Source organism: Mycteria americana, chromosome 4 (genome assembly GCF_035582795.1).
Source record: "Mycteria americana isolate JAX WOST 10 ecotype Jacksonville Zoo and Gardens chromosome 4, USCA_MyAme_1.0, whole genome shotgun sequence".
Taxonomy (NCBI): Eukaryota; Metazoa; Chordata; class Aves; order Ciconiiformes; family Ciconiidae; genus Mycteria; species Mycteria americana.
In genome coordinates, this window is record NC_134368.1 from 11,555,375 (window position 1) to 11,580,098 (window position 24,724).

The following is a 24,724-nucleotide window of genomic DNA, read 5'->3' on the forward strand; positions in this document are numbered from 1 at the left end:
GTATTTTTAATAGGGATTGATGACCTAGTTCATTCAGATAATGTACTCATCAAAGGCGAATGTATTAAAAAAGAGAATACTTTGGAGGAGAAACCGATGTTGACTCAATGCTTAAACAAGTTTGGACAAACGTTTAAGGCAGAGTCCTGTAGGCCCTTACCAAATGCGTTTTACATTAGCAGATTTCTCAGCAGCGTGCTGTTGTCTTTACAGAAGCTTTATTGTTACACAGGACCTGCCTAAACACCATTTTAAAAGCTGCCTCTTCCTTTTGATGAGAAGATACAGAACCAGTATTGAGGGCGGAGAATGTGCTGGGGAGGGAGGAGAATGGGAGAGGTGTTGATAGGGCAACAGACAGAGAAGCCTCATTTTTTTACTGGACTCTGGAAGAAGTAAATATGTGTTCAGAAAGAGCGTAATAATAAAGTTGAAGGGGCTGTTTCTTAACAATGAGCTATTAAACCCTTTATACATGGAGAAAACTTTTACTGATAGTCAAGTGTCTGTAAGTATAAAGTTTTGTTTGTCTAAAGTGAACAGAAACCAGGAATATGGTTTAATGAGTAGTCTTCTGAGCTAAATCTTGCAGTGAAATATGATAACTAATGCTTCTAAGGATTCAATGAGGTTTTAAAGAGACAAAGTTCATAAGTATAAGTATTTAAGTTGACTTTCTATATAAGCTTTATAATGAAATTAACAATACACCCTTTTTATGTTTTATGTTTTAAATCTCTTTTTAGCATTGTATTGTTTTTAAAATGTGGAGTGAGTTTAATAGATACACAGATAGTTCTCTAATTAAGGTTTTTATAAATCTTTCTGTTAATTTTAACTATATTTGCACGTTTCTGTAAAGCAAGAATGTCATGTTAAAGTTATAAGTTACCTTCAAACTGTTACAGCTTTTTTTTTAAGGTGTGCAGCTAAAGTGATTTTTTTTTCTTCCAGCTGGATTTGTGTCCAATGAAACAGAATCCAGATGGTATGAGTTATTAAAATAACTGAAAATAGATGAAAAATATTAATAGAATACAAAATTTCTGAGGTGTAGAGACTTCAGACCAGTTTTAGCTTCTTGTTGCTCAGAAAACACATATTTTGTAAATAAAGGTCCTAGCTGTATTATCAAATTTTGACATTCTAGTCTTATTCTTTATGCCTATATTTCTCAGAGTATAATTGTCTTTAATGCTAAAAGTATAGCAGCAAAACTATCAGTTTTTAAAATGAAAAGGGGAAAGAAACAATTGGAAGGCTTAGGAAGACATATATGCATTGTTTACTTAAAAATTAGTAGTTTTCATGCTCAGTTTTACATTGATTTCCTCAAAATCTATTGATTCTTAGAGGCTCCATCTGCAGTAGTAGGAAATTCAGAAGCGGCTTAATCTGTTTCAGTCACTTAATCATATCCTCCTTAATATGCAATTTAATTTTAATTTACTGTGGGGCTGCAAGTCACCTTCCATCTGGGTGTGCAATTTATGCTGTTTCTGCATGTTTTTGTTAGTGGAGAGACTTCAGTTGTGTTAAAGTGTTGATCAACAGAAGGAAAAAATAGTAATTATTTAAAAAACATTTTTGAAAAAGTGTATTTTTTATTACCAGTTTAAAGTCAGACTCTACAGAAGTATTTTTCAAAGTTTACAATACGGCTTTCAAACCCAAATATTTGTTTTTAGAGTAGATTTCTGGATGGCAAATCTTCCTGAAGTTAGCACTTCAGAATGTGTACAGCAGTCTCAGAAGTGTAGGCAGACAGCAGGGGGCACTCGGAACAGCAGTTTGCATCCAGCCTCTTTACTTCACTGAATTTATTGCATGGGCAGTCTTGGTATTTATCAAGGCGGCTTGTCTTTCAGTTATTTATACACGAACACATTCCAAACAGTTTGGATTGAAAATATTTTTCGTTAATATCGCCTTGCAATAGGAAAGGCTTTTATGTTTAAAATTGATAGAGGGAAACCACAATGTTGTAAATAAGAGAAGCTTCCCTCTTTTAATCAGTAGCTCATATGGGGTCTGTTTATTGTTGAGTACCTGACAAATAATTGACATAAATATATCTAGACATTATAGAAAATTTGGAGAATTAGGAAAAAAACATGTTATTTTATAGCAAAGTTTTCTTAGTTTGTGTGTAGGCTTTTTGATACTCCTGCTTTTTATTTCAGTAACTGGGGTCAGGGAGCTAAATCATATTCTTCACTGATATTTTTTCTCTGTCTTTCATGCAAGTAGTTGTTACTTTCTTTAATATGAGATAAAAAAAGAAATACTTGATGAGATTTATGATTTTTGATGGTGCATTCTGCCAATCTCAAATTTACTTTAGGAATTTGCGTGACTAGGATCTGGTCCAGGGGATTGCCTCTTTCTAGTTGCCTCGTGTTTTTTGTGTGCGTTTTCTTCTTTTAGGAGTCAGGGATATATTAAATCTTATTCATCTTTTGACAAGTTAAAACTTATCCAGGCTTCCTGTCATTCTGTCTTTCTCTTCAGCTTTTTCTGCTCTGAAGACAAATGTACAAAAGAAAATATGAGCAGGAAGTAGAGGGAGAGTAGAAGAGAAAAACAGATCGACCATATCTGGGGTCTCTACCCCTTCCCACAGTTTAGCTTCTAAGCAGATGGATGTGGGTTTACAACTGTCGTCTTTAGTATATCTGAATAAGGTTTTTAAAGCTGTTGTGTCATATTTTAACACGTTCCATTAATAGCTTTGCAAATTAACATTCCTTCTGCTTTTGACCTTTGAACTTTGAGTTGCCTGCCTGGTTTACAAATATGGTACACAATCACAAGATTCTGAATCTGGCAGCTGCTGAAATAACCTGTGAAAACGCAGAGAGATATGAATTTTTTAAAGGGCTTTCAGAGTCACATGACATTTCATAGCCATTATCATTAACTGGTACTGTCTAATTGGTAGAGCTTATTTGCAGTGCTAGTAGAGTCACTGTATGGAAAAAATGTGGACGTGCAATGCTTAGTTCAATGAAATAAAGTCAACAACTCTAAAGGTCTGTTTAAACTGAGGGATTATTAGGTTTATAATGCCAAGTATGAGTGCCTAGAATGTATAAAACATTGGGAACAGTGTTCCTAACAATGTTCACTACAGTTGCTCCGGTGAACTGCTAGTCTTGCAGCTGCATCCCCTACATAGTGGGGTTATTTTTCTCCCAATCATTCTTGTGTTCTTGCGGGTAACATCCTCATTGGTTAAAACTCTGCTAGTACATTAGATCTTTCTAGGTGATTCCTAGAGGACTTAGGTTGAGCATTTAGTAAACACTATTGATAAAAGTCCTTTTTTGTGTTACCCCAAAGGGGCCTTCACAGGAAAGTTCTCTAGGCACTTCTGATCCATTTGTGCTTTTACTTACCCAGTGTAAAGATTATTATGCAGTGGTCACCTGCATATTTGTAATGGCGTTGCTGTTTGGTTAAAGTATTGACAGTGAAAATACATTCTGCATCCCACTTGGTTCAGTGTCAAGCAAAATGCAGTATTTAAACAGCTCTGTTTGGCATTTTTTTCTTTATAAAATTATAAATTTTTAATACTTATCCACACATAGTAAAACTGTTCTTTTGTGCAAGTATCATAGGGCACTTGCTTCTTAAGTCCTAAAATAATGGAGGGTGTAATTTGTAACACATTCCTTCCTGTCTACGCACCCATTTGTTTCCATTGCATTTCTTCATGGTATTAAATACTTGTAGAAGCCAGCATTCAGAAGTGCAGTGGTGTGCCTATTCGAACAAGTAATCAATCATAAAATGAACTTTGTCCATTGCAGCAATTTGCTTATGTCTCTGGAATGCTTGTTAAAGTATGCTTCCTCCATTTTAATCTGCAGTTACCTTAAAATTTCTTCTCTGATCACTCTAAATTAAATTGAGAAGATTGAGTTTTTCTGTTAATCAAGTCTCTTCATCCTAAATCCAAAAATGGGAAGATGTGCAGACTTGGACTGTCTTTTGCAAGCCAATATTACCCTGAGATTGTTAGTAAAGGCTCTTAACTTCTTTTTGCCTCATTTTCTCTCTATATAATTTCAGAGTAATATTTGCCTTCTTCATAGGGTTGTTTTTATATTAGGGGCTCAACCTAGGAACTGTATGGATGTGGGGGATTCTACATGCTGCACTGAACAAGGGAGAAGACTCCTCTTTCCTAAACTACTACTAGTAAGTCCACCTTGGCTTTAAGGACATCCCACTAGCATAAAAATGCTCACTAATCATTCCCAGTTTGCAATTCTGGTGTTTATTTTTAGCAGAAAATTGTATTCTGATTGCTAAAAAAATAACAGCAATGAATGGTTTAGGTACTATCGCTATTTACTTGTAAATAGCAGCAAACTTCACGAAATCCTATACTTTCCATATACAGTCACTTGAAGACACTGCTGTCACAGGCAAGTTAATAGCACTTCCCTCTTACATTACAAGTAGCCTGTTTGCTCTCTGTTCCTCAGGCGCTGTGCACAGAACTGTCTTGGCATCAGTTGAGCACAGGCTCGGGTAGTGAGGAAGGAAGGGCAGAATATCAGTTGGTTTCTGAAAGGAGAATTTTGTCTTTAGTGACAACGGGCTGCTTCTAGGTTTAACCAAATATGCCAAGTTTCCTTGTAGTGTGCATTTTTACATGCAATTTATAGTGTTAACCACTGAAAAGTTAAGCAGAATAGACCGTTTGAGGTCCTACTTTATTCTGGCTTGCATTATGTAAACCTCTGAAAATAGTGGTTTACTATGTAAATGTTTCTATAACTAATGTTAGGATGATTAACTATTGTTTTTCTGAAAACTGTCTTGGAAATCTGTTTTATTGAATAGAGGACTATCACACAATTCAACGTCATTTTATTTTCCTGATTTGTTATAGGAAACATTTTAAAATACAATCAGTATGATTTATATAAAATGATCTAGCTTTTCTGGTGAGAGATAATTGAGATCTAATCTGAATCCTTGACGAACCACAGCTTCCTGCATTGGCCTGTTGCTATGGGTAACATAAAGGGAGTAAAATAGAACTTCATACGAAATGCCTTTAAACTTTACTGGCATGTACAGGCATGGAACAGGGTTGAATTTTTTAGTTTAATCTTTGAGAAGCTGGTGTATTAAGGAAATGCTTTTTCTATATTAAGTGAAGATGAATTTAGGAAGAGTGCTGTTAGGAAAAATAACTGCTGTTTCTTACGAAGAGCGGGTAAGTGATATGAATTATATTTAGCTAAGGCAAGGCATTGTTGCAGTGAGAAATTAGAAGAGGCTATTGTTATTGTCAAGAAATTAGAGAAGAATGTTATCAGCTTCAGAATGCTTTTTGCTTAGCCTTTAAGCTTTTTTACTTTAAAGTATTTGAATTAAAATTCCTTTGTAAATGCAAGCATTGGGTTTTATTATCAGAGGAGAGTAAAAGGAATCTTATTGTACCAACTAACATTCAGATTTTGAGATGTATTTATGAACTGTGCCCAATATGTGTAAAGCTAAAAAATTAGTATGTTTATAATCTATGCCTATTTTTTAATTCTGTGCAATGTATTTTGTATATGCTTTCTGTTCAATTATATCAGTATTATATCTTTAGGTAAAACTCTATATATTTTGTATGTATCTTTATCAAAATAATTTTAGGGATGGATCTGGCATTTAAGGCACTGTGTTTATATGTGATATGATTGGTTTTGTTTGGGGTAAAAAGTTGAACATTTATTTCTTAAAGGAATTCCAAATGTCACATCATTTACTGTTCCTATGTTAGTTTTATAGATTCAAATATTTGATAAAAATATTTAACTTCAGAGAAGAATGTATTCAGTAAAATTATTGTACAGTAGTGGTACTGTATTTTTTTTCCTTGGGAATTCTTACATCTGTAATTCTTTTGTATTAACTATTATAAATGCACTTCTTTGGTGGTAGAGAATTGAAAAGACAAATTATGTAATAGTTCTCCTTTAAGTGGCATTCTGAAGGAGCATCCTTCTCATAGAATTTTAAATAATGAAATTAATTGCAATAATATTTTGAAATGAGGATGAAAATACTATATTATTACTCTAATGTTTAGGTGAGAAGTACATTTGAGATTATTTATTAGAAGGAAAACCTAGCAATAACTTATAAGTAATATAGCTTTATTTTTTATTTGAAATGTTAGAACAGTGTATACCATATTTTGAGACATGATCTCCCTCCCAGAGATCATTGGAGTTCATGGCATTTGTACAATGTTAATGCTGTAATGTATTTAAAAGGATAAAAATATATGTATGTAATGTAAGTCCTGGAGTAATGTGACTGAAGATCTAGGGACCTGCTCATAATTCATACCTTGGCAAAAGGAGAAGTTGCTTCAGGTGATTTAATAAGGAGTTTGAACAAAGCTAGATGCAAGCAGACAGTCGACTGAGTGATAGGCTTTCCCTGAGCTAAGTGACAGAATGTTTGAAAGTTGACTGTTTGTATTCAGTCTGTAAATCTTCAGTGCTTCATGTCTTAAAGAACACGACAAGTTTCCCAAACTTATTTTGTATATGGAAATCATATGAGAAAATCAGTTTAGAAGGTTGGTGGAGCTAGGTACGCTATTCCAAGCTGAAAGGCTTAATTAGAGGGGCTTTTGTAAAATAGTGAGTAGTATGATATTGTACTAGGTAAGTCTAACAGATTCTGAAGGCAGCAGTCAGAGAATTCTTTGGATGCAGCAAAAAGTCAATGCCTATATTGGAAGAAAGTGTACTTTAGAAAAGACACAGAGAGAGGTCATTTTTAATCCCTTTTTCTCTGAATCTTTCTGGATGCCTAGGAAAGAAATAGATTTTTCTGTTTAGTCTGTGATTTTGTCACTGTTAGGGTAGGAGAGAGGAATAAGTCTTCGTTCTCCTTATAGGTTTTATCCCTCCACATCTCAGGAGTTGGAAATAGATATGGTTTTTTTTGACTCAGGAAGGCACTCACTCACATTCTATTAGCACAGATGATTTCAAGTTGCTCCATTTTATTGCTGAGGCCTGGCATTTCCTAGTATGTGTCACCCCTCCTGGTATCGCTACCTTTCCTTTTGTTCTACTCAAGGACTTGAGCATGACTTTACCTTGAATGACAAATCTTGAGGTGGAGAAAAAGGGCATTTTTGTATTCTGTGGGTAGTCTGTACACATGGATTTATTTGCTCAGTGTAATGTCTGGGATATGGGTAGGGTATTTTTGGGTTTTCTGCATCATGGTATTACGGCAGACTTTAACAGTACTTAGTTTCCTGGGACCTGATCCATGTAAAATGGAACTAAGTGGATTTTCTGGGTAAGTTTCTGTCAACTGAAAGATGTCATCAGACTAGTTTCATGCAGTGGTGCACACATCTAGCAGGTTATAGACCATGAAAGCTAAAAGATATAGGCTGTTTCAACCTTAGGAATTACTCTCCTTTATGCCCTCTCTCCCTTTTTACCCTGTTGTTGGTGCAAGATACTATGTTGTCTATTTCTATTCTGGAAAAAAAAAATTATGTACTCACAAAGTAGTTTTCTCCCTGTTAATTATTATAAGCTAATACTCTTCTAGATTTGTTGCAAGCAGATCCTGAACATGACATCAAAAAACTCATGGGCCCTTCTGGTTTTTCCACCTAGCAAAGAGATACAAAGAGAAATTTTACATGTTTTCTCTTAATCAGAACTTTATGCTATCTAATATATGCTGAAGCATTTGCCAATTTACAGAGACTTAGAACATCTTTTGTGGTGTATGATAACTGGGAAGCCACTGTTCAGCTTGCTGTCCCTGGCACTGAGCTCCTCACTTGGATCACAGGGATCAAGATCTTGCCCTGAAGTCTAAGGAAGAGAGAGTGTCTGTATACCTCAGCTGCTAGTCCAGCTAGATGAGCAAGCAGAATTCCCATGAAGAGATATACTGGAAGACATTTTAGTTTTCCTAAACTAGATTTATTTTTTAAATTTTGGTAATTTGTTATCATCAGACTCCTGGCATACACCGTGGGCTTCTTCCTAAACCAATTTGGAAGTCAGGGTAGTTTGAAGAACTAATTTCAGTTCTTATCTGGTTGTGAAAGATTTGAGGGTTGAATGCAATTAGATTTTATCTCTGGGTGATAGTTCATATGTACATTCACAAAATTAATACATATATGTCCTGTCATTTGGAATGAAATACTTAAATACTTTTTTTTTCAATCTTCACATTAGCCCTAACTGGCACGGGCACGGGGTCATACCCTACCCTTCCTCATCTTTTCAGAAATGACTACAGATATTTTTTAATACATACATTTTTTAATAGGTAGTTCTTAATAAGTATGTGGTAAGTGTTAAATTTCATCAAATAATCAAACTTTATATGTATAGTAGATCAAATTTTGTCCTGAAGAGCCTCTAGTGGTGGTAAGCATGAGTGCTGAAGAATGAAAAACAGCCCCCAACATATAGTGAATTTTTAAAATGAGATCATAATAGTATTTAAAAAAATCTGGTCTTGCAACTTATACCTTTGGACAAATCTAGACAAGTTTTAGCTGAACAGTTTAGAAGAGCAACTGCTTTGTCTAAAAGTGAACTGCATGCAATTTCTGACAGGTTTATATTAAGATTTCTAAGTACTCACAAACATGTTTTGAACACATTACTGTGAATTCTTACACACTATTTACAAGCTTTAGTTTCTAGTTGGTTTTGTTGAATTAAGTGGATTTAGTTCAGTTACAGAGATGAATTTAAAGAAATGTTCTTAAAATAAATTTTATTCTGTGATCTACAGAAGTAAACTAATAATGCTTGGAACATGCTGGGTAGTTTTAGTGACCCTGTAATGTAAAAAAAATACCATATAGTTGTAATATATCAAAACCAAAGGGAAATTTAAAATATCTTAATAGCACAAAAATAGGTGGTTGATACTTAGATAAGAAATTCTGTTGTTCTTATGGATACTATTTTTTTTTTTTTTTAATGTTTAAACATAATTACTAAAGCCTTGCTTGGAGAGATTTTAAGATGTTGATACATGTAATGTAACATGCATTAGCCAAAGCATTTAAAGTAAACGCACAAAACCAACCCATGGTGTGTAGAAAGCTCACTGCATTAACTTATGCTAAATGGATTGAGGTAAAACTATATCTCATTGCCCATAGAACTTAATTAAGTGGTACTATTACTGTAATGTTTGAGCTTTTCTATGAAATCACACCATTTTTCCTTTAAAATGATATTTTACAATTGTTAACTTCCCAGTTTTTGAAAAAAGTAGTGTAAATATTCTTTTTACTACCATGAGAATCCTATTCATTTTACTTGATACCTTTCAAAAACATGAAGGAGAATTGTACTAGGTGTTTGAATCTAGATTCAGGCAAGCTGCCAAAGTAAGTGACCATTCCTAATATGTATATATTTTGAAAGTGTTTTTATTTTTTTTCTGTCTCGTGTAAACTGGTACTATTACTTTACTTTGAGTCATCCTTTTCTTCATTCTTTGAGAAATGACATTGAAATTGTTTATTCATCAGCTGTTCTGTACAGTATGTGAATAAGAAATTAGAAGCAATCATAATTATAAAACAGATTTCAGTAATGTAAATTAAATTTTCTAAATTACAGCCATGACTTAAGTTACGGCTTCTGAATGCATAATATGCTTGCTAGACTTACGTGCAAAATACAAGTAAAAAAGATGTCCTAAGCCTCACTGAAGAACTGTACCCAAAACAGAAGTGCTTTTTGGATACCTGAAAAAGTGCTATTAAAAAAAGTGAGGCCTGGATACGCTTTTGATTATATTATTATGCTTCACAGATTCAGAAACATTTATTTTTGTGTAGTTAAACAAGAAGTGCCATCATTTTTTTGATCTTTTCCATGAAAGATGTATTTGTGTTTATCTGAACTAGCACCAGAGGAATGATGTCAATAGAGACTAGTTTAGACTTTGAAAGTTCCAGAATACTTGTATTAAAAACTAGATCAGATCCTCTGCTGCTGATGTGAATGGTGAGGCCACAACAGTTTATAACAAGTGATGTTCTTCAGATAGTGTTAACAGCAGTATGAGATCCTGCAGTGAAACAGAAAAGAGGAAGAAAGGAGAAGATATTATTCTTTTAGGGATTACTAAAGGTTTTTGTGGATTTTGAAGGGGAGAGGGCCAAGGCTGGAAAATACAGACAAACCTTGGAGAGACAGGTTTTTTCTTGAGTTGTGTATATATGTATGGTTTTTTCTTCTGTGTGTTTTTGTTATTGAAGAAATTGTAGATATTATAGGGCATTCTTTCCTAGCTTTTTAAAGAGCAGTACCAAATAAGAGAGTTTCTTTTTAACTGTTTAGAAAGTTACTTAAAGATTCAAGGACACTTTAAATGACCGAGAAAAGATTCCCCAAACTAAAATAATAATAATTTTTAATAGCCATTAAAAATCAGTACAAACTTAAATCTAAAAATCAGCTGTCCTTCCAGTCTTTCACTTGGCTGAGTGTCAGGGTGCAAGCACTGAAGTACATGTTTGGGAAATGGTCACCTACATGGTTTTACAGAAATGATAGCTGCCTTGAGGTAATTTGTGATCAAAGGTGAGAAGGTTACAGTAGATAAGGATATAAACTTCAACATTTCACTAGAAGACTAATTGTCCTTGAAAATTTGATGTAAAATACTAGTAGAGATGGTGAGGAGTTCTTATGTAGCGTATTGGAAACACTCTTAACATTCTTTTGGCTCTGTGGAAGTCAGAAGTGACTGGCAGGGGAAGTTTTCAGTCATCTGACTGACAAAATACCACATTTAATTTTGATTCCACACATCTCCAGATAGTGCAGAAAAATAAAGTATATGAGGTGTTATTTTCATTTTAAGACTGCAGGTCAGTTTTAAGGTATCTGCTTTCTCACATATACCAACCGATTGATGCTATTCACCTAAGCAGGACTGTTGGAAGCATTGTAGCTGCTCACGACGGGAAGTACTTCATCCAGTAAATACTAGTGGGATCAAGTTCCAGGACAGTGGTTAAAAGGCCTAGGGTGAATTTCATGGTGGGGATGAAACACCTGTGAGAAAGTAACAACTGGGTTCTTTAGATTTTCCTCTCTCATGTTATCTGTTGTTAATAAGATGATAAAAGTAGCTAACACTTCAAATATTATGTGAAGCTCAGAGATTTCTAATACTTACCATGAAACTTAAGTAACACTTATTTTTCTCTTTCTTATTGCAGTCAGCAACTGTTTCTGATGGAGGTAAGCTGAAGCTTGTTTTTACTTTTATAATTAAAAGGAATCAATTTTCCACATTAAGCAACATAATATGTGGTAAATAAGGTGATGTATTGCAAGATGTGAGTCCAGAGTGGTGCAGAACTCTGTGACTTCTTTGGGAACTGTGCCAGTGAAGATATTGCAGGATTATGTTCACATACTTTCACTGATTCATTTGCCTAATTTTTTTTGTGGCACATCTCTCTATATATGCACGTTTTTATTATAACTAGGCTTCTTCATTCATAAAAATAAAGAGGCAGAGCTGGTAGACTTTTGTATAATTGGATGGTAGATAAAATCTTGTTCTGTTTTACTGTCCTTTACATACCCTGTTTGCTTTTGAAGAGATATGCTCTAGCTCCTAAGTTGTAAGCTGTGTTGGTGCATTTGTTGAGGTTAAAATTTCTTTACAGTGTGATGCATTTTGAGAAGGGGGTAAGTAATTTGATATTTGTAAAATCCCAGCGTGGAGCTTTTGCAGTCCTGGAGTACTTCTAAGTAAACTCCTCTTTATGTCACCCAAGCTTGTTTGTTTTGATAAGGATGTCCACTCTTTGCTAAACATTAGAAGATAATTTCTCTGAACCTTTGAAGTTAATTGAAACAGTTTAAGTATGCTTCCTTAATGGAATAAAGGAATTTGTATAGTTTAGGGTATACAAGAGATGGCTTTTCTCACTTGCCTTGCTTGGCAGGAGTTGGTTCACTTGGTCCTGCAGAGAAACTCACTTACCTACATACTACTATGTTTGCTATTCTTTGACAACAGTACAAGACAATTTAATTAAATAAAAAGGGGACAAACTGTGTTGCTCTAACTAGTGCTCTAACTAGTGCAGTGAAATTGGAGAATGATTTTGAATGGTAAGGATAATTTTTTCTATTAAATGCAAATGTAAACGCAAAATTAGCAATGCTGTTCACAAAACTCCATCGTCACTAATTTCTGATTCCTTGCAAAACTAAAATTACATTTTACTAGTTTAGTAGTTTTAGTTTAGTAGTTCAGTAGTAGAGAAACATTACCGTTTTGGTCCTTTTGACAGAGCTGTTTTCCAATATCTGGTTGACTTTGTCAGATATTTTCCTTCTCTATTGCTGACACAGTCTGCTGCTGTAACAGTACTTCTGTCCAGATGAGAAGATAGACTCTATATTGTATGTCTTGTCTGTAAAGTGACAAAAGAAGGAAACAGAATATAATTATGTCTATTCTGCCTTCTATTTCTAAAATGTAGCCTATGTTTTTGTGGGAAATATATGTATTTTTTCCCCCAGATGTTACATGTTTGATATAAAAATCAAGACAAAGCACAGACTTTCTTGTTTGTGTATGTAGCTGAATTAAGTTCCAGGTGCTAAGGGGCAAAAGATTGATCTTTTTTAGCTAAAATGGAATGTACCATTGTCTCCATGAGGGTTCTTTTTCCATGTTAATGAAAAATATTTTACTTCTGTTGCCTATCCAGACTTGGAGATCCCTGTGATAGTACTCATATGATAGTCATTTCAAGCTTTTTATGCTTCCAGCTGAAAATTTATTTTAAAGATCTGACTTATTTTCAGTTCTTCCAATATGACTTTTGTATTTCATTCCAATCCTGTAGGTAATTGTGTTTTCACAATTAATTCTATACAGTTTTGTGAAGTTATGAAATCTAAGGGCCATGTAGGTTGCAGAGGTGAAAGAACAAACAATAAGTTATATGCATTTTTTTCTGCTGAGTTGTATGACCTATTTTTACAGCTAGTGCTGAAGATTTAACATGGACTCTCTCTTCATTGTTAAATGCTACTTAAGGCAGGGTGTGTAATTTATGTAAAAAGCAGTAGTTGAACTATACTGAGTAATATTGAATCAATGCTTAAATACCTAGAAAGTGGATTGGAAAAATAAGAACCAGAGAGACTGTAACCAGAAAAAGTGAAATGAAATAAAATCCTAGTTCATTTAATTTAGAGCTGCATTGAGTAAAAAGCTCTGATTCATGTCTGAATTACATTTTCAGGCTTTCACTTTTATTGAATATGTCACAGCACTGAAATTTTTCCAATCTTCTCTAATCTCACTAATTCATTAATAGATCCACATATTTACACGTCTTAGGGCATGTCTAGATTAGAGAAATTTTCACTAGTGTAACCATTAGTATAGCAGTGCATACTTCCGTTCCTAGACTAAATCTTAATATTAGTGTTTGTACCTATAACTAGGTACTATAAATACTGTTCTTAAGCTTTAGTCTGGGAAGGGAAATTTATGTGTAAAAAGTAATTATTATGTGTTTATATACATCCCTTCAGTATAATAGGAGGCATGACAGCTCTCTGTACATTTTCTTTCCAAGGTCAATGAAGCCTCATTGTCATATGGCTTTTATTACATTAGAGCCAGGTGCTGGAAACCATCTACCCCTTGTTGCATTTATTTTACGTGGTAACTCAGCTTGTGCAAGGCTGGGATGTTCTCATCAGCCAAAACTGTGCACTTGGGCTTTGCAAGATAGGTGACATGTAAGAGATACAGGTACTGGAATTAGCGTTGTTTCCAGAGATGCCGACCAGTAGCAACTCTTAACTGTAATTGATTTGTTTAATGAACTGCAGACAATCAGAATGCAAACTGTAATAATGCTTAGATGCAAATAACTGCTATAGATCAATTAATCTGCAGCACCTATGCTCTAGGAATAGCAGAAACCATTTTATGTTACTACAACGACCTGTAATTAGCAGATTTCTCCTACTTCCCATCTTGGAAACTGTCCATTTCTGCTGACTGTAGGAATAGCGAGAGTGCATACACAGCATGCAGGCTGTGGCTGATGTTTTGAGCACTGTGCCAGCTAAATCATCACAGGGATGATCAACAGTTTCCAGTTAATGTCTGACTTCGGCTATTGCTACCTTAGATGGCACTTTACAAAGGGAAAACCTTAAGGTCAAAGGACATCTAATAGAAGTACATCATCATTCATCTCCCAGACAGACAGGTGGTGAGGAATCTGAGCTATTGAGAATGTCCAAGTCAGTTCTTACCTGCTATTCTCTACAGAGATCAGTTCCATAAGGCTTGAAGTCTATTATTTCCAAATACTTAAGCATAACAGGTACTATATGCATGTGTTTTTCCTAAGATACTACTTTGCTGTAGTTTCAGCTGATTTTTGGTTTTAGTGCTCATCACCTGGAAAGAATTTTCATAAGGAAAAGGGTTCTTAAAGACTTTTTTGAAAGGGATCTGTTGTTTACAATAATAAATAATGTAAAACTGTATGTAAAAAAGTAACTAAAGAAGGTAGAGCAAAAAATCCGCAGTGAAGTCCAAAATAAAACACTGTTTACACTTTTTACATATAAATACAGATGGATTATTTCCTCCAACAAGTATGTGACTTATTTGTCAGTTACATTGGTGGTGCATGCTTGCTGTAGCTGTGTTCCACTGTAACATAAATAATTCAAGTTCCTTTAGCAGCAGTGGCAAAAGGTCTTTTCTTTAAATTATTTATGTAGCATTTTTATAATGCTTTGTGTTAAGTATACTATTGCTTTCCTCTGCTTGAAGCCATGAGGGTAAAGAATCAATTTGTTTAGAATGGTGTTAGAGGCTACCAGGAATTGCTGAGGGGAAATGCGTTAGCTTCCCTTATCCCAAAGTTGCAGAGGAACGATGTGCTGTACAGTAAGACTAATCTGCACCCAATGGGTTCCGGGACGTTACAGCTGAACTTGGTATGGATTCAGGAGGATGGCTTTCAGTGAATGGCTTGAAGTATTTGATTAAGTGGCACCACAGTGGTTCTTACCAGCTTTATCCAGGTAACGTACTTAGTGATTAACTGGAATATCTTTATTATATGAATTTATGCATTTCAATGATTGCAAGGAATACGTGTAGCTTCTCACCATAATAAAAAGTATTCATAGGTTGAAAAATATATATGGATTTTCTGAACAAATGCATACAAAACCATCCTTAATTAATTGTATTCAGACCTACTGCTTTATATTATTTAAATCAAAACTTTCAGAACCATCTTTTCCTGTATACTTTCAAGATTTTAGCAGATTAAACGCCTGCATTTTGTTACATAATGCTTGTTTTGTAAAACAAAACCAAGAACCTCCACAGAATGTGTAAACATCAAAGGTGTAAAAGATTTTTTTTCTGTGGAGTTTTAGGAAACATTCTGTGTCAATTGTCTGTTTGAAGAAGGTAATAAATGAAACTGAATGAGTTTGCACAGAAAGTGGTGCTTCCTCGCTAGGTACGGTGGTCCTTGAACAGAACAGAAATAAATTTAGGTCCCTGGGATTTGGGATGCTTGAGTAAGGAGCTTCCTTTTACAGGTGATTCAAGATGAGTTGGTGCTTCCACACAGTAATGAAAAAGGCAGGCAGGCGTTAGGAAACTTCGCAACACTGCTAAGTCTTCTGTGCACCTGACTTGGGGTTTTCACAGTAAACTCTTTTGGCATCCTGGGATTCCCAAGAGCTAATCTTCCTTTTTTAAACACTTAACAAGAAGGAGGAAGCCACTTTGCACAACATTCTTGCGGTTAGAATGTTTGAGGGTGGGAATCAGGGCTCTATGTTTCCTCTAATGATCATCATCACAGAGTGATCATTAGATGAAATAAGTGACTTTGTTGGAAAGTTTCTCCATTCCTGCTTTCCAAAGTGTGCTGTGTGTGCCTCGGAATGCATGAGTTGTGAGAGTCGGGAAACCTGACACTGGAGTCTTACGTTGGAAACGTTCCTCTGCAAGGGGTAGTGGAGCAGGAGTTATAGCTTATACAGTCTTCATTTAAGTGTGATTTGGATAAATTGTGTACTAGTATTATAGTTGGCGGGGTTTTTTTCGTCCCATCTGACCTTTCGTTTTCTCTGATTCTAAATGGTATACCTGCACTAGGTTGTCACTGTTTTAATTGTGACTGTTGATATATGCAGTAAAAGAAACTAGAATAACCAAGTCTTTTCTGGGAAACAACCTTGTTCTGTGTTGTTTTCAGGATGACCGGTACCCCAGCAGAAATCTGTACAGATTTTTAAAGCAAACTGCATTTTTGTTTTAAGGGAAAATAAAGCAGTGTCAGGGTTAAATATGAATTCAAATAGTTCTTTCTGAAAAAATCTGAATTAGCTAAATAAAATCCACCAGAACAGAGACAGTTTACTGTGAGTGAGTAATCCCTTAATGCTGCTTTAACACTTTGGAGGACCTGTGCCAGTAGCTCTCAAAGCTGTTGAAAATGCAGGCTTCTTTTGGTTCATTTGTGTTCATGGGACCTCCAGAGTTGGCAGCATATCAGAGGAATGAGAACCCAGGGTAGTTTAGAGCAAATGTAAGTAACTTTGACAAGCTGGAGAGAGTGAGCAGCTGCTAGCAATTAAAGGTAGTTAGCAGGCACCCACTGGTGTAAACACTCAGAGACTGTAATTGCAGTTTGGCCATCCTGCCTGCCATAGGGAAGTTGAACAGCCGTCACTTGGAGGGAGGAAGGTGAAGCTGACCTGCTAATGACTGTGCAATCCCTTCTGAGTCCTAAGGCGCTGTGACTTGTGGATTTAGAGTTGAGCACTTCATGTGGCTACTCCCTAATTTCCCTCTGACAGCCAAGTAGGTTTAAACGGTTTGGTATGTGGGATGAGTTTACCTTTCTGATTTTGCCTGACAGGAACTAGGAAATTTTCAGTATTCATCACTGGAGAGCACTGGGGATTGAACCCTCTAGGAGTGAGGCAGTATCTGAAACTGTTCCAGATATATCAAGAAGTGGGTGTCTATTTATATCCTGGACTGTAAAATAAAACATATCCACCTGCAGTGTTAAAGCAAAATACTTCAGATAATAAATTTAGATACAATTCTCTTTAGATTCACATTAACTTCTTTCACAATAGTTTCACTGTGGTGACAGGTATTCTCTAATGAAGCTAACGGTTGACTTGGTTATGTGCTTTCATATGTCTTAAAGGAAAAAGTGAATAAATATTTCTTATTTAAAAATTTGGCATTATTTGCTGAGTGTTTTTGATTAGCTTTGATTAATATGACGTTTAGGCAAAGAAAAATATTTGTATACCTGATGTGTTGTTATAGTCCTTAGATATTATCCTTGTTGAAAATATAAAGTTACATTTTCATTCCTCCCTAATCTAATTCTCTGTCTTTGTCTTATTTTTTGTCTTAAACAATAGCTTTGCTTACAGAAATTTGCTGTAGTTAACTGTTACATCTTAGTAAATATTTCTAAGCTACAGAATACATTTAAAAATGAAGTTTTAGAACTATTTTTTCTTTAATTTTTCTTATCTTTATAACTATAACTTTTTCCTATGTTCATAACTATCTTTGAATGGTCCTTCTTTTTCAAAGTTCATACTTCCAAGGAGGAACAGTAATGTTTTGTAACATAGAATTTGGAAATGCAAAGTACTTTGAAATATATATAACATAAAAGGAGAACTTGGGAGATCTTACAAAGTAGTAATTTTGGTGAAATTACTCCTTGCTTTAGTTAGTCCAGGTGATTAACTGCGGAAAATAATAAAAAATAAAAATGTCTCTGTGAAGAATAGGCCATTTCTTACTGGTTGTGAATTCAGTTTTCTCAATCAGTTTACATTTATAATGAGCTGTATATTTGCTTTTCCATTTGGCATAGAATTATTGAAGATATCGCCTATTTTATTTGAGGATATTATTTTCTCACGTCTATTACTGCTAATTTTTCAAAGAACTGAATGTATGCTTTTTTTTTTTTTTTAATCCCTTCATCACAGAATCATTCAGTTTGACATCTCTCTAGTGCAACGTCCTGCTCAAAGTAGGGTCTGTTATGAGATCAGACCAGGTAGCTCAGGGCTTTATTCGGTTGTGTCTTCACAACTGATTAAACTTGAGATCACCTCTGTGAAGTGGGTATCTGCGAGTACTACTATGCCAAGTTTACATTTGTGTAAATGGAGATGAAGAGAGTGGTGATTTGTAAAAGGGCATACAAGAAATAAATGACAGGTTTGTGAATAGGACCCTGTTGTATACAGTTCCCGCTTTTACTTAGAGCAGCCATTTCTTTCACCTTTACACTTCTGTGAACAAGCGGTCACTTCTTTAGGAATTTATTGTTCATGGTCTGTTTATGTGATATGTGATAAAGATGATCTGGGTCAATACTTGAAATTATTACTGTCACGCTGCTACAAAAGGTTGCATTTTCCTGAATTCTCTACGGGTTCTTGTTAATTTGTCTTTCAGAACAAAAAAGAAATTTCTGTTTTCCTGAGATCTAAAGAATCCGATCATTTATCAACTTGGGGTCCCCAGATTATTGCACTATGTTGGCTTGAGTCTGGAAGGGAGTAACGGATCCCTGTTTTTGTCAGAAACTCTGATAAATTTAGGACCTGTGGTTTAATACCTCTACTTTCCGTGGATGAGGAAGGCATCCATTACTAGCTCTTTTTCCTTGATGTTCTTTTTCTCATTTGACTTCTTTCCTAAATTTTCAGCATTTAATGGGAATCTCTCATTTCCATTAAAAACTTCACATAGTCCCTGTCTGCTGATTTAAGAGTGTTTGAGATTTTGCTATCTCCTATCACCTAATAGGTTTCTTCTCACTTTCTGGTGAACGGTGGGTTCTTAAAGGTCTACTTTCCTTGGATAATCTTACGAAGGATTGCAGTCCATGAGGTGAGGAATGCGAGCAGAAAATTTTGTCCAAAATATTTATTTTGTGACGCAAGAAAAGAGATTTCCTTTTGTGCTTGCCCTTTTGTTTTGGGTAGGGGATTGCTGTTAAGACATTAATTTAATTTTCTTTGCAGTGGAACAGAAGAAAATTGAGAGATGTTTGGGGTTGCTTTATCTAGGCAGCTGCTCCTAATAAAAATGGCAAGGGATATTTTGAAGTCTGCGCTACTTTCAACTTGAGCAGGAGGTGTGATAAATCAAGTAAACAATGCTGAAGAGTAGAAGTGAATAATATTTTATTGACAAATTTGTTCATTCTTTTTTAACAGAGCTGAATAGTACTGATTTAAAAGACTGCATCAGTGAAAATAGCCTCAGTAGCAATGCTAGTCTTCCCAGTGTACAGAGCTGCCGACGACTTCGAGAAAGAAGAGTTGCAAGCTGGGCAGTTTCATTTGAGCGTCTTCTTCAGGATCCTGTTGGTGTTAAATATTTTTCGGTAAGCTTTGAGGGACGGTAAGAGGCCTTTCAAAATTGCTGCAGTAATTTTTCTGTATTCTTTTTTTCTTTCTTGGCAGGATCCTTACAAAGGGCAAGAGATAGGGGTTCGTTGTTCCACAGTTGTTATCTGAGCATCTTTCTAAGTTTAAACTGCTTCGTAGTTGAATAAGAGTTCATAGTAATACGCATATTGCCATGCATTTCTGGATAGCAAAAGTTTCAGATAAAAATGGAGGCTATACTTTGCTTTGTATCCGAACTTTTAAAAAGCTTCCCCATTTTATAAAACAATTACATCTGGTTACATTTGTATCTGTAGCCTTTTAAAAAGAAAGAGGCAATAGTTTCAGTAGTTTCCTGAGAATTGGTAATCTATTCATGTTTGCCTACTGATAAGTTAGAAGCCATGTAGAACATCTTTTCAATGATACAGTTGCCTATCTTCCTGCAAAAGGTTTTTAGAAATACTTTTTGGAAGTAGTTAAGGTAGCTAACAGCACTGGTTAAAGCTGCAGCTTGCAGGAGTAGTGCTGAGTATTTGCAAAGCATACATTAAGCTTCTTCACAGCACATTTATGAAGTTGTCAGTAGTATCATCTGTTTTACATGTAAGGAAATAGAGGTTTATACACTTTTGCATTGTTGCACTGAAAGTCTGTTGCTGATTCTGAATCACAAGGACATTTTGTGCTGCCCAAATAATTTTCACAAACAGGACATAAAGAAACCTATGGTATAAGAGATGTAGATTATTGGACTCCTTTACCTGATACAAAAGTACATTAAAATATCAGATGATTAATAAGCAGACTTCTATATTAAATGGTGTGGCAACCCAGAAAAACATGTTAACAGTGAACACCTGTTTGAGGAAACAAAGAAGGTGAAAGCAAAATAATATATCCTGGATGTTATGTTCCCTGTCTTTCCATTTTTCTTAGTAGAGTAGCCTAAGAGTTATTAGCGTTTCTGCTTAGATACTGAGACGACTTCTCAGACTGAAAGAAAAAATACAATTTTGATCTGATGCTAGAATCCACCTGAAAAATGATATAGTTTGGGAGTGTGCTACTGAAAGTGTAGTTGTCTTTTCTCATTACTTTTAAGCCACCAGTAAACTTACGTACACGTAAGAGTGTAAGCCTTGGCATCTGACATAAAGCAGAGTCACATGGTGCCTAAAAAAAAATGCCTTTTCAAATGATAGGTTAACATTCCTTCAAAGGGAGGCTCGGAAAGCCCACGGACTGAGAAGGGAATCACCTGTAACTAGCCAAAAGATACAGATTTCTGCGAGTATTCAAGAACACTGGAGCATCAGCATTTAATTTACGATTGCATAGTAAGCATCTTGGTGCTTTTGGGATTCAGCATGCATAGGCCTTTCCTGAGGACAGCTTTGTCAGAGAGCAGGAATTACTCTCTAAGAAGAAGAGATTTTGCATGTTTTGCAAATACTCACATTTTGCATAATAGTCTGCTGATTAGAGCAGTCATCCAGGAAGTGAGACACCTGATTGCAAGTTCCCTCCTCAAGTGGTTCAGACCAACATCTCCAGCTTCCCAGCCATGTGTGACAACTGCAAGGCTACATAATGTTCCAACTGGGGCACCGCTCAGTCTTCCTGATGAAGCTGAATTGTTGCGTGGCCAGCTGTGCCCAAATCACGTGGCCAGAAAGAAAGCAAGCAGGAGATTGCCTATAGATTCATAGTGAAGACACTGAGCGGGGAAGTAGGCAGTTGGGTTCCAGTTCCTGCTCACTAATTTGATTCTCTTTTAATCTGTAATTACATGTAAAATGCAGAAATGTTCCCTGACTACTCTCTGGATTGTCTTTTAACATTTGGTGTCTCAGGTTAGGTATATGAAGAACTTTTAGTTTAAATTAAGAGATTGCTAGTGGATTTAGACTCCCTGTATTGTAGTTTATCTCAATTGCTTTCTTCCAGTGGGACTCTCTAAACTCTATATAAATCTTAAAAGCACAAATAAAGTTAAGTTTTAAGTATTTCTGTGAAGGTTCCTCTTACACTGCTTTCTGAGACTGCCTTGTATGTTAAGGAAGCTTGAGTGATACCATTGTGACACTTGAGTGAAGGTTGTGGCTTGTGGGCTGACTTAAAATAAAATTTCCAATTAAACACTGATACCTAAAGCTTTAAAGTGTAAACAGGCATTGTTCCAGTTACATGAATGCCTAGATAATTTTTTGAGAAGACCAAGTTAATTTTTTTTAATATCTCCCCCCACTCTCCCGCCCCAGTTAAAATGCTTTCAAGAAACATATGCTGAGAGAATGTTGAATTATACAGATTTTAATTGAGGACAGTTTTTGGTTGTACAATTTCCCAACTGAATGGGGTCCCAGTCTTCATTTGGAGTGTTGAATGCTATAATATAAATGTCCTGATTATTGTGTGTGGTACTGGGAGATTTTTTTTTTTCTCTAAGAATGCATTTTCCAATGAGAACCCACGTAACCACATCAGCAAGCAGTGATAAATGATTTTTTGTAGTTGCCATGTGATGCAGGAAGATGCTGTAATGAATACAGAATTGATTACGGGCACTGCTCAATAAACATCTACTCTATTATACTAGTAGAACTGCAATTAAAGACAGCTGGTTTGCAGTGTAATTTTTAAATGTAGTTATAAATTATTTAAATTTTTATTAAAAGTTTATTCACTAGTTTATACACTACTTAACATGAAGTTTCAAACTTTGTCTTTGTATATGCAAATGATTTGATTGTAACTTGATGGATCCTTTTCAATTGTATACGTTTAAAAAGAAAACAGAAAGAAGAGAAGCGCTAGGCATATATTGGACACGCATTGATTTTTACTTCAGAAGAAAACTGGAGTGTGAGACTGAAATGTCACCATTATGCAAACTTTAATATGCTATCAAGCATTATAAATATGTTGTTTGAAGTGGCAAGTAACTTCTTTTCTTTAAGAGACATTTATTTAGTTGTTTATTTTTCCCCTAGGAATTTCTACGGAAAGAATTTAGTGAAGAAAATATTTTATTTTGGCAGGCCTGTGAATATTTTAACCATGTACCTGCACATGATAAAAAAGAGGTAAGTCAATGTTGTATTTCAATATGGTGGTGTTTACTAAAAATTGTTACTTCTTCAAGATTATTGAAATTATTGGAGCTGTGCTTGGTCTTTGTACTGTGACTTCACTAAAATAGGGTTGGAGCCTCAGTCTAATTTTCTCAATCCCCTGAGAGTACTGTCCTAAGTTTAAGACATTGGATATATTTAGACTGCAGTGAAGTGCAGAGGTAGCTCTGTAAAAATGAGCTAAGGTATACTGGATGTTGAAAAAAGGCTAGCTGCAGTAGCCCAGTGTAAGGGAGTGCAGAGCAAGTTAATTTAACATGTCAAGGAGAGGCAAAAATTAGCCTCTGTTGTGCTCTTTCAGCTAGACTGCCTCCCCTAGTCAAGGTAATGTGGTTATAACTAACTTAGATATATCTGTTGCTGTAAGTGTAGTCATGTTTGTTCACAAATTATGAGAATCTGCATCTTGTCCTTTTGAGACAGTCCTGTGTTGGTCAGGCAGTTTTGGTGAATTTTGAATTTTGTGCAGGCGGCAACACTTCTGTTGACACCACAGCCAAATCTAGTCAGGTTTACACTGTGGAAATGGTTTCATCTTGCAAGTCCTTCTTTGCTCTTTTGTGGACCACTGAGGTTTTTTCCCTACTTTCTTCTGTCTTTGAACAATGTATTTTCTGAACACCACCCTTAAGGCCTCTGAGCTCAATTTGTTTTTTTTTCCATCATTTTCAGAATGTGGGTGTTTCAAAGTAAACAAGTTAAAAATAGAGCATGAATGGTTTTGACCATAAATATTCATATATATACTTACCTTTTTCTAACTCCTAGAAATTGAAGCTTAGAGGATTTATTTAAATAGTAACTGTTATGTGAAAGGTCTCAAATCTAAAAAATCTATCCTCCTTTGTAAGACAGCGTTTGATGTGCTTCACTTCTATTATTTTCATAGTTTGCTTATTTTAATTTTTATTTTGATGGCAACTTTTACTGCTTAAGAAATATTTGATGAATATTTGTAATTTTAAAGGAAAAACCCTATTTATATGTCTAAAACTAACAAAAGCTGTTACATGAAAAATGCTTAGGTATTAAGGAAACTGGAATGCCTGCATTTTGGGTAGAATATATCAGTGTAAGAAATGCCTGTCTAAAAATATGGTTTTAAAGCAAACATACATTTAGCATTTCTTTTCTGTAGCTTTCTTACAGAGCTCGGGAGATCTTCAGTAAGTTCTTGTGTAGCAAAGCTACAACCCCAGTTAATATTGATAGCCAGGCACAGTTGGCAGATGATATCCTCAATTCTCCTCATCCAGATATGTTCAAGGAACAGCAACTTCAGGTAACCATAGAAAACATAACTGCTCTATATTTATGTCTGTTATCTTTTCCTCTGAAGTACTTTAAAATCTATAAAAGTAGTTTCACATGTATTTTTACTGTGTACAAAAAGACATTGAAGTCAAGATCATATAGGTTCTGTTAGCAGAATAGAAAAAGCCTGTATAGTGGAAGGCTGCTTGACTTTTTTCTGTACATTTGCATATGTGTAGAAAATTTCCTTTAACTAAAAAATAATTTGAAAAATACTATTATTGAAATGAAGGTTCAGTACAAGTAAATAATTCCATGTGTTGCAACACCATTGCATATGGTGTTTGCGTATGGTTGCCCATTTTTTTTCTTTAGTGGACAACTGTGTACACAAATAGTGTCTAATTTTGGTTAAAGTGGTTTGTAAAATATGTCTGTTGTATTAAAGGAGTCCTTCCCTCATGCTTTAATAGAACTGTCAGACAAAGAGCTTGTTAAAACTGTTGGTGTCTGAAGACCTCTGAAGTGGACGTATTTTAAATAATTATTGATGCTCAGAACAGAACAGTTATGTAACAACAGGATACACTTTACATTTTCTGTAGAATTTAAGTTTCTTCTTTTTTCTCCTAAGTAATCTCTTTGGTAACTCTCCCACCCTAACAATTTATTAGTAGAAATAATTTTGAGATCATGTTGTTTGGAAACCAAGGTTATAGCTTTAACTGCATAAATGAAGCACGTTACAATCTTAGTCTTCGTGCAACCTCAGATCACATGGTTTTGGGGCAATCTGAGCAGGCGGGTTATAGTATC

General features: G+C 35.2%; 1 protein-coding gene across 6 annotated transcripts in view; it reads left to right on the forward strand.

Annotated features, from left to right (window-relative positions):
- The window catches only part of RGS12 (regulator of G protein signaling 12), a 98,986-nt gene that overhangs the window by 34,627 nt on the left and 39,635 nt on the right, over positions 1 to 24,724 (forward strand). For all 6 annotated transcript variants that reach the window (XM_075499646.1, XM_075499647.1, XM_075499648.1 and 3 more), the window contains 4 exons: positions 11,267 to 11,288; positions 19,344 to 19,513; positions 22,514 to 22,606; positions 23,793 to 23,936. In XM_075499646.1, the coding sequence (XP_075355761.1) occupies positions 11,267 to 11,288; positions 19,344 to 19,513; positions 22,514 to 22,606; positions 23,793 to 23,936 (429 nt within the window). The remainder of the gene's footprint in view (positions 1 to 11,266; positions 11,289 to 19,343; positions 19,514 to 22,513; positions 22,607 to 23,792; positions 23,937 to 24,724) is intronic.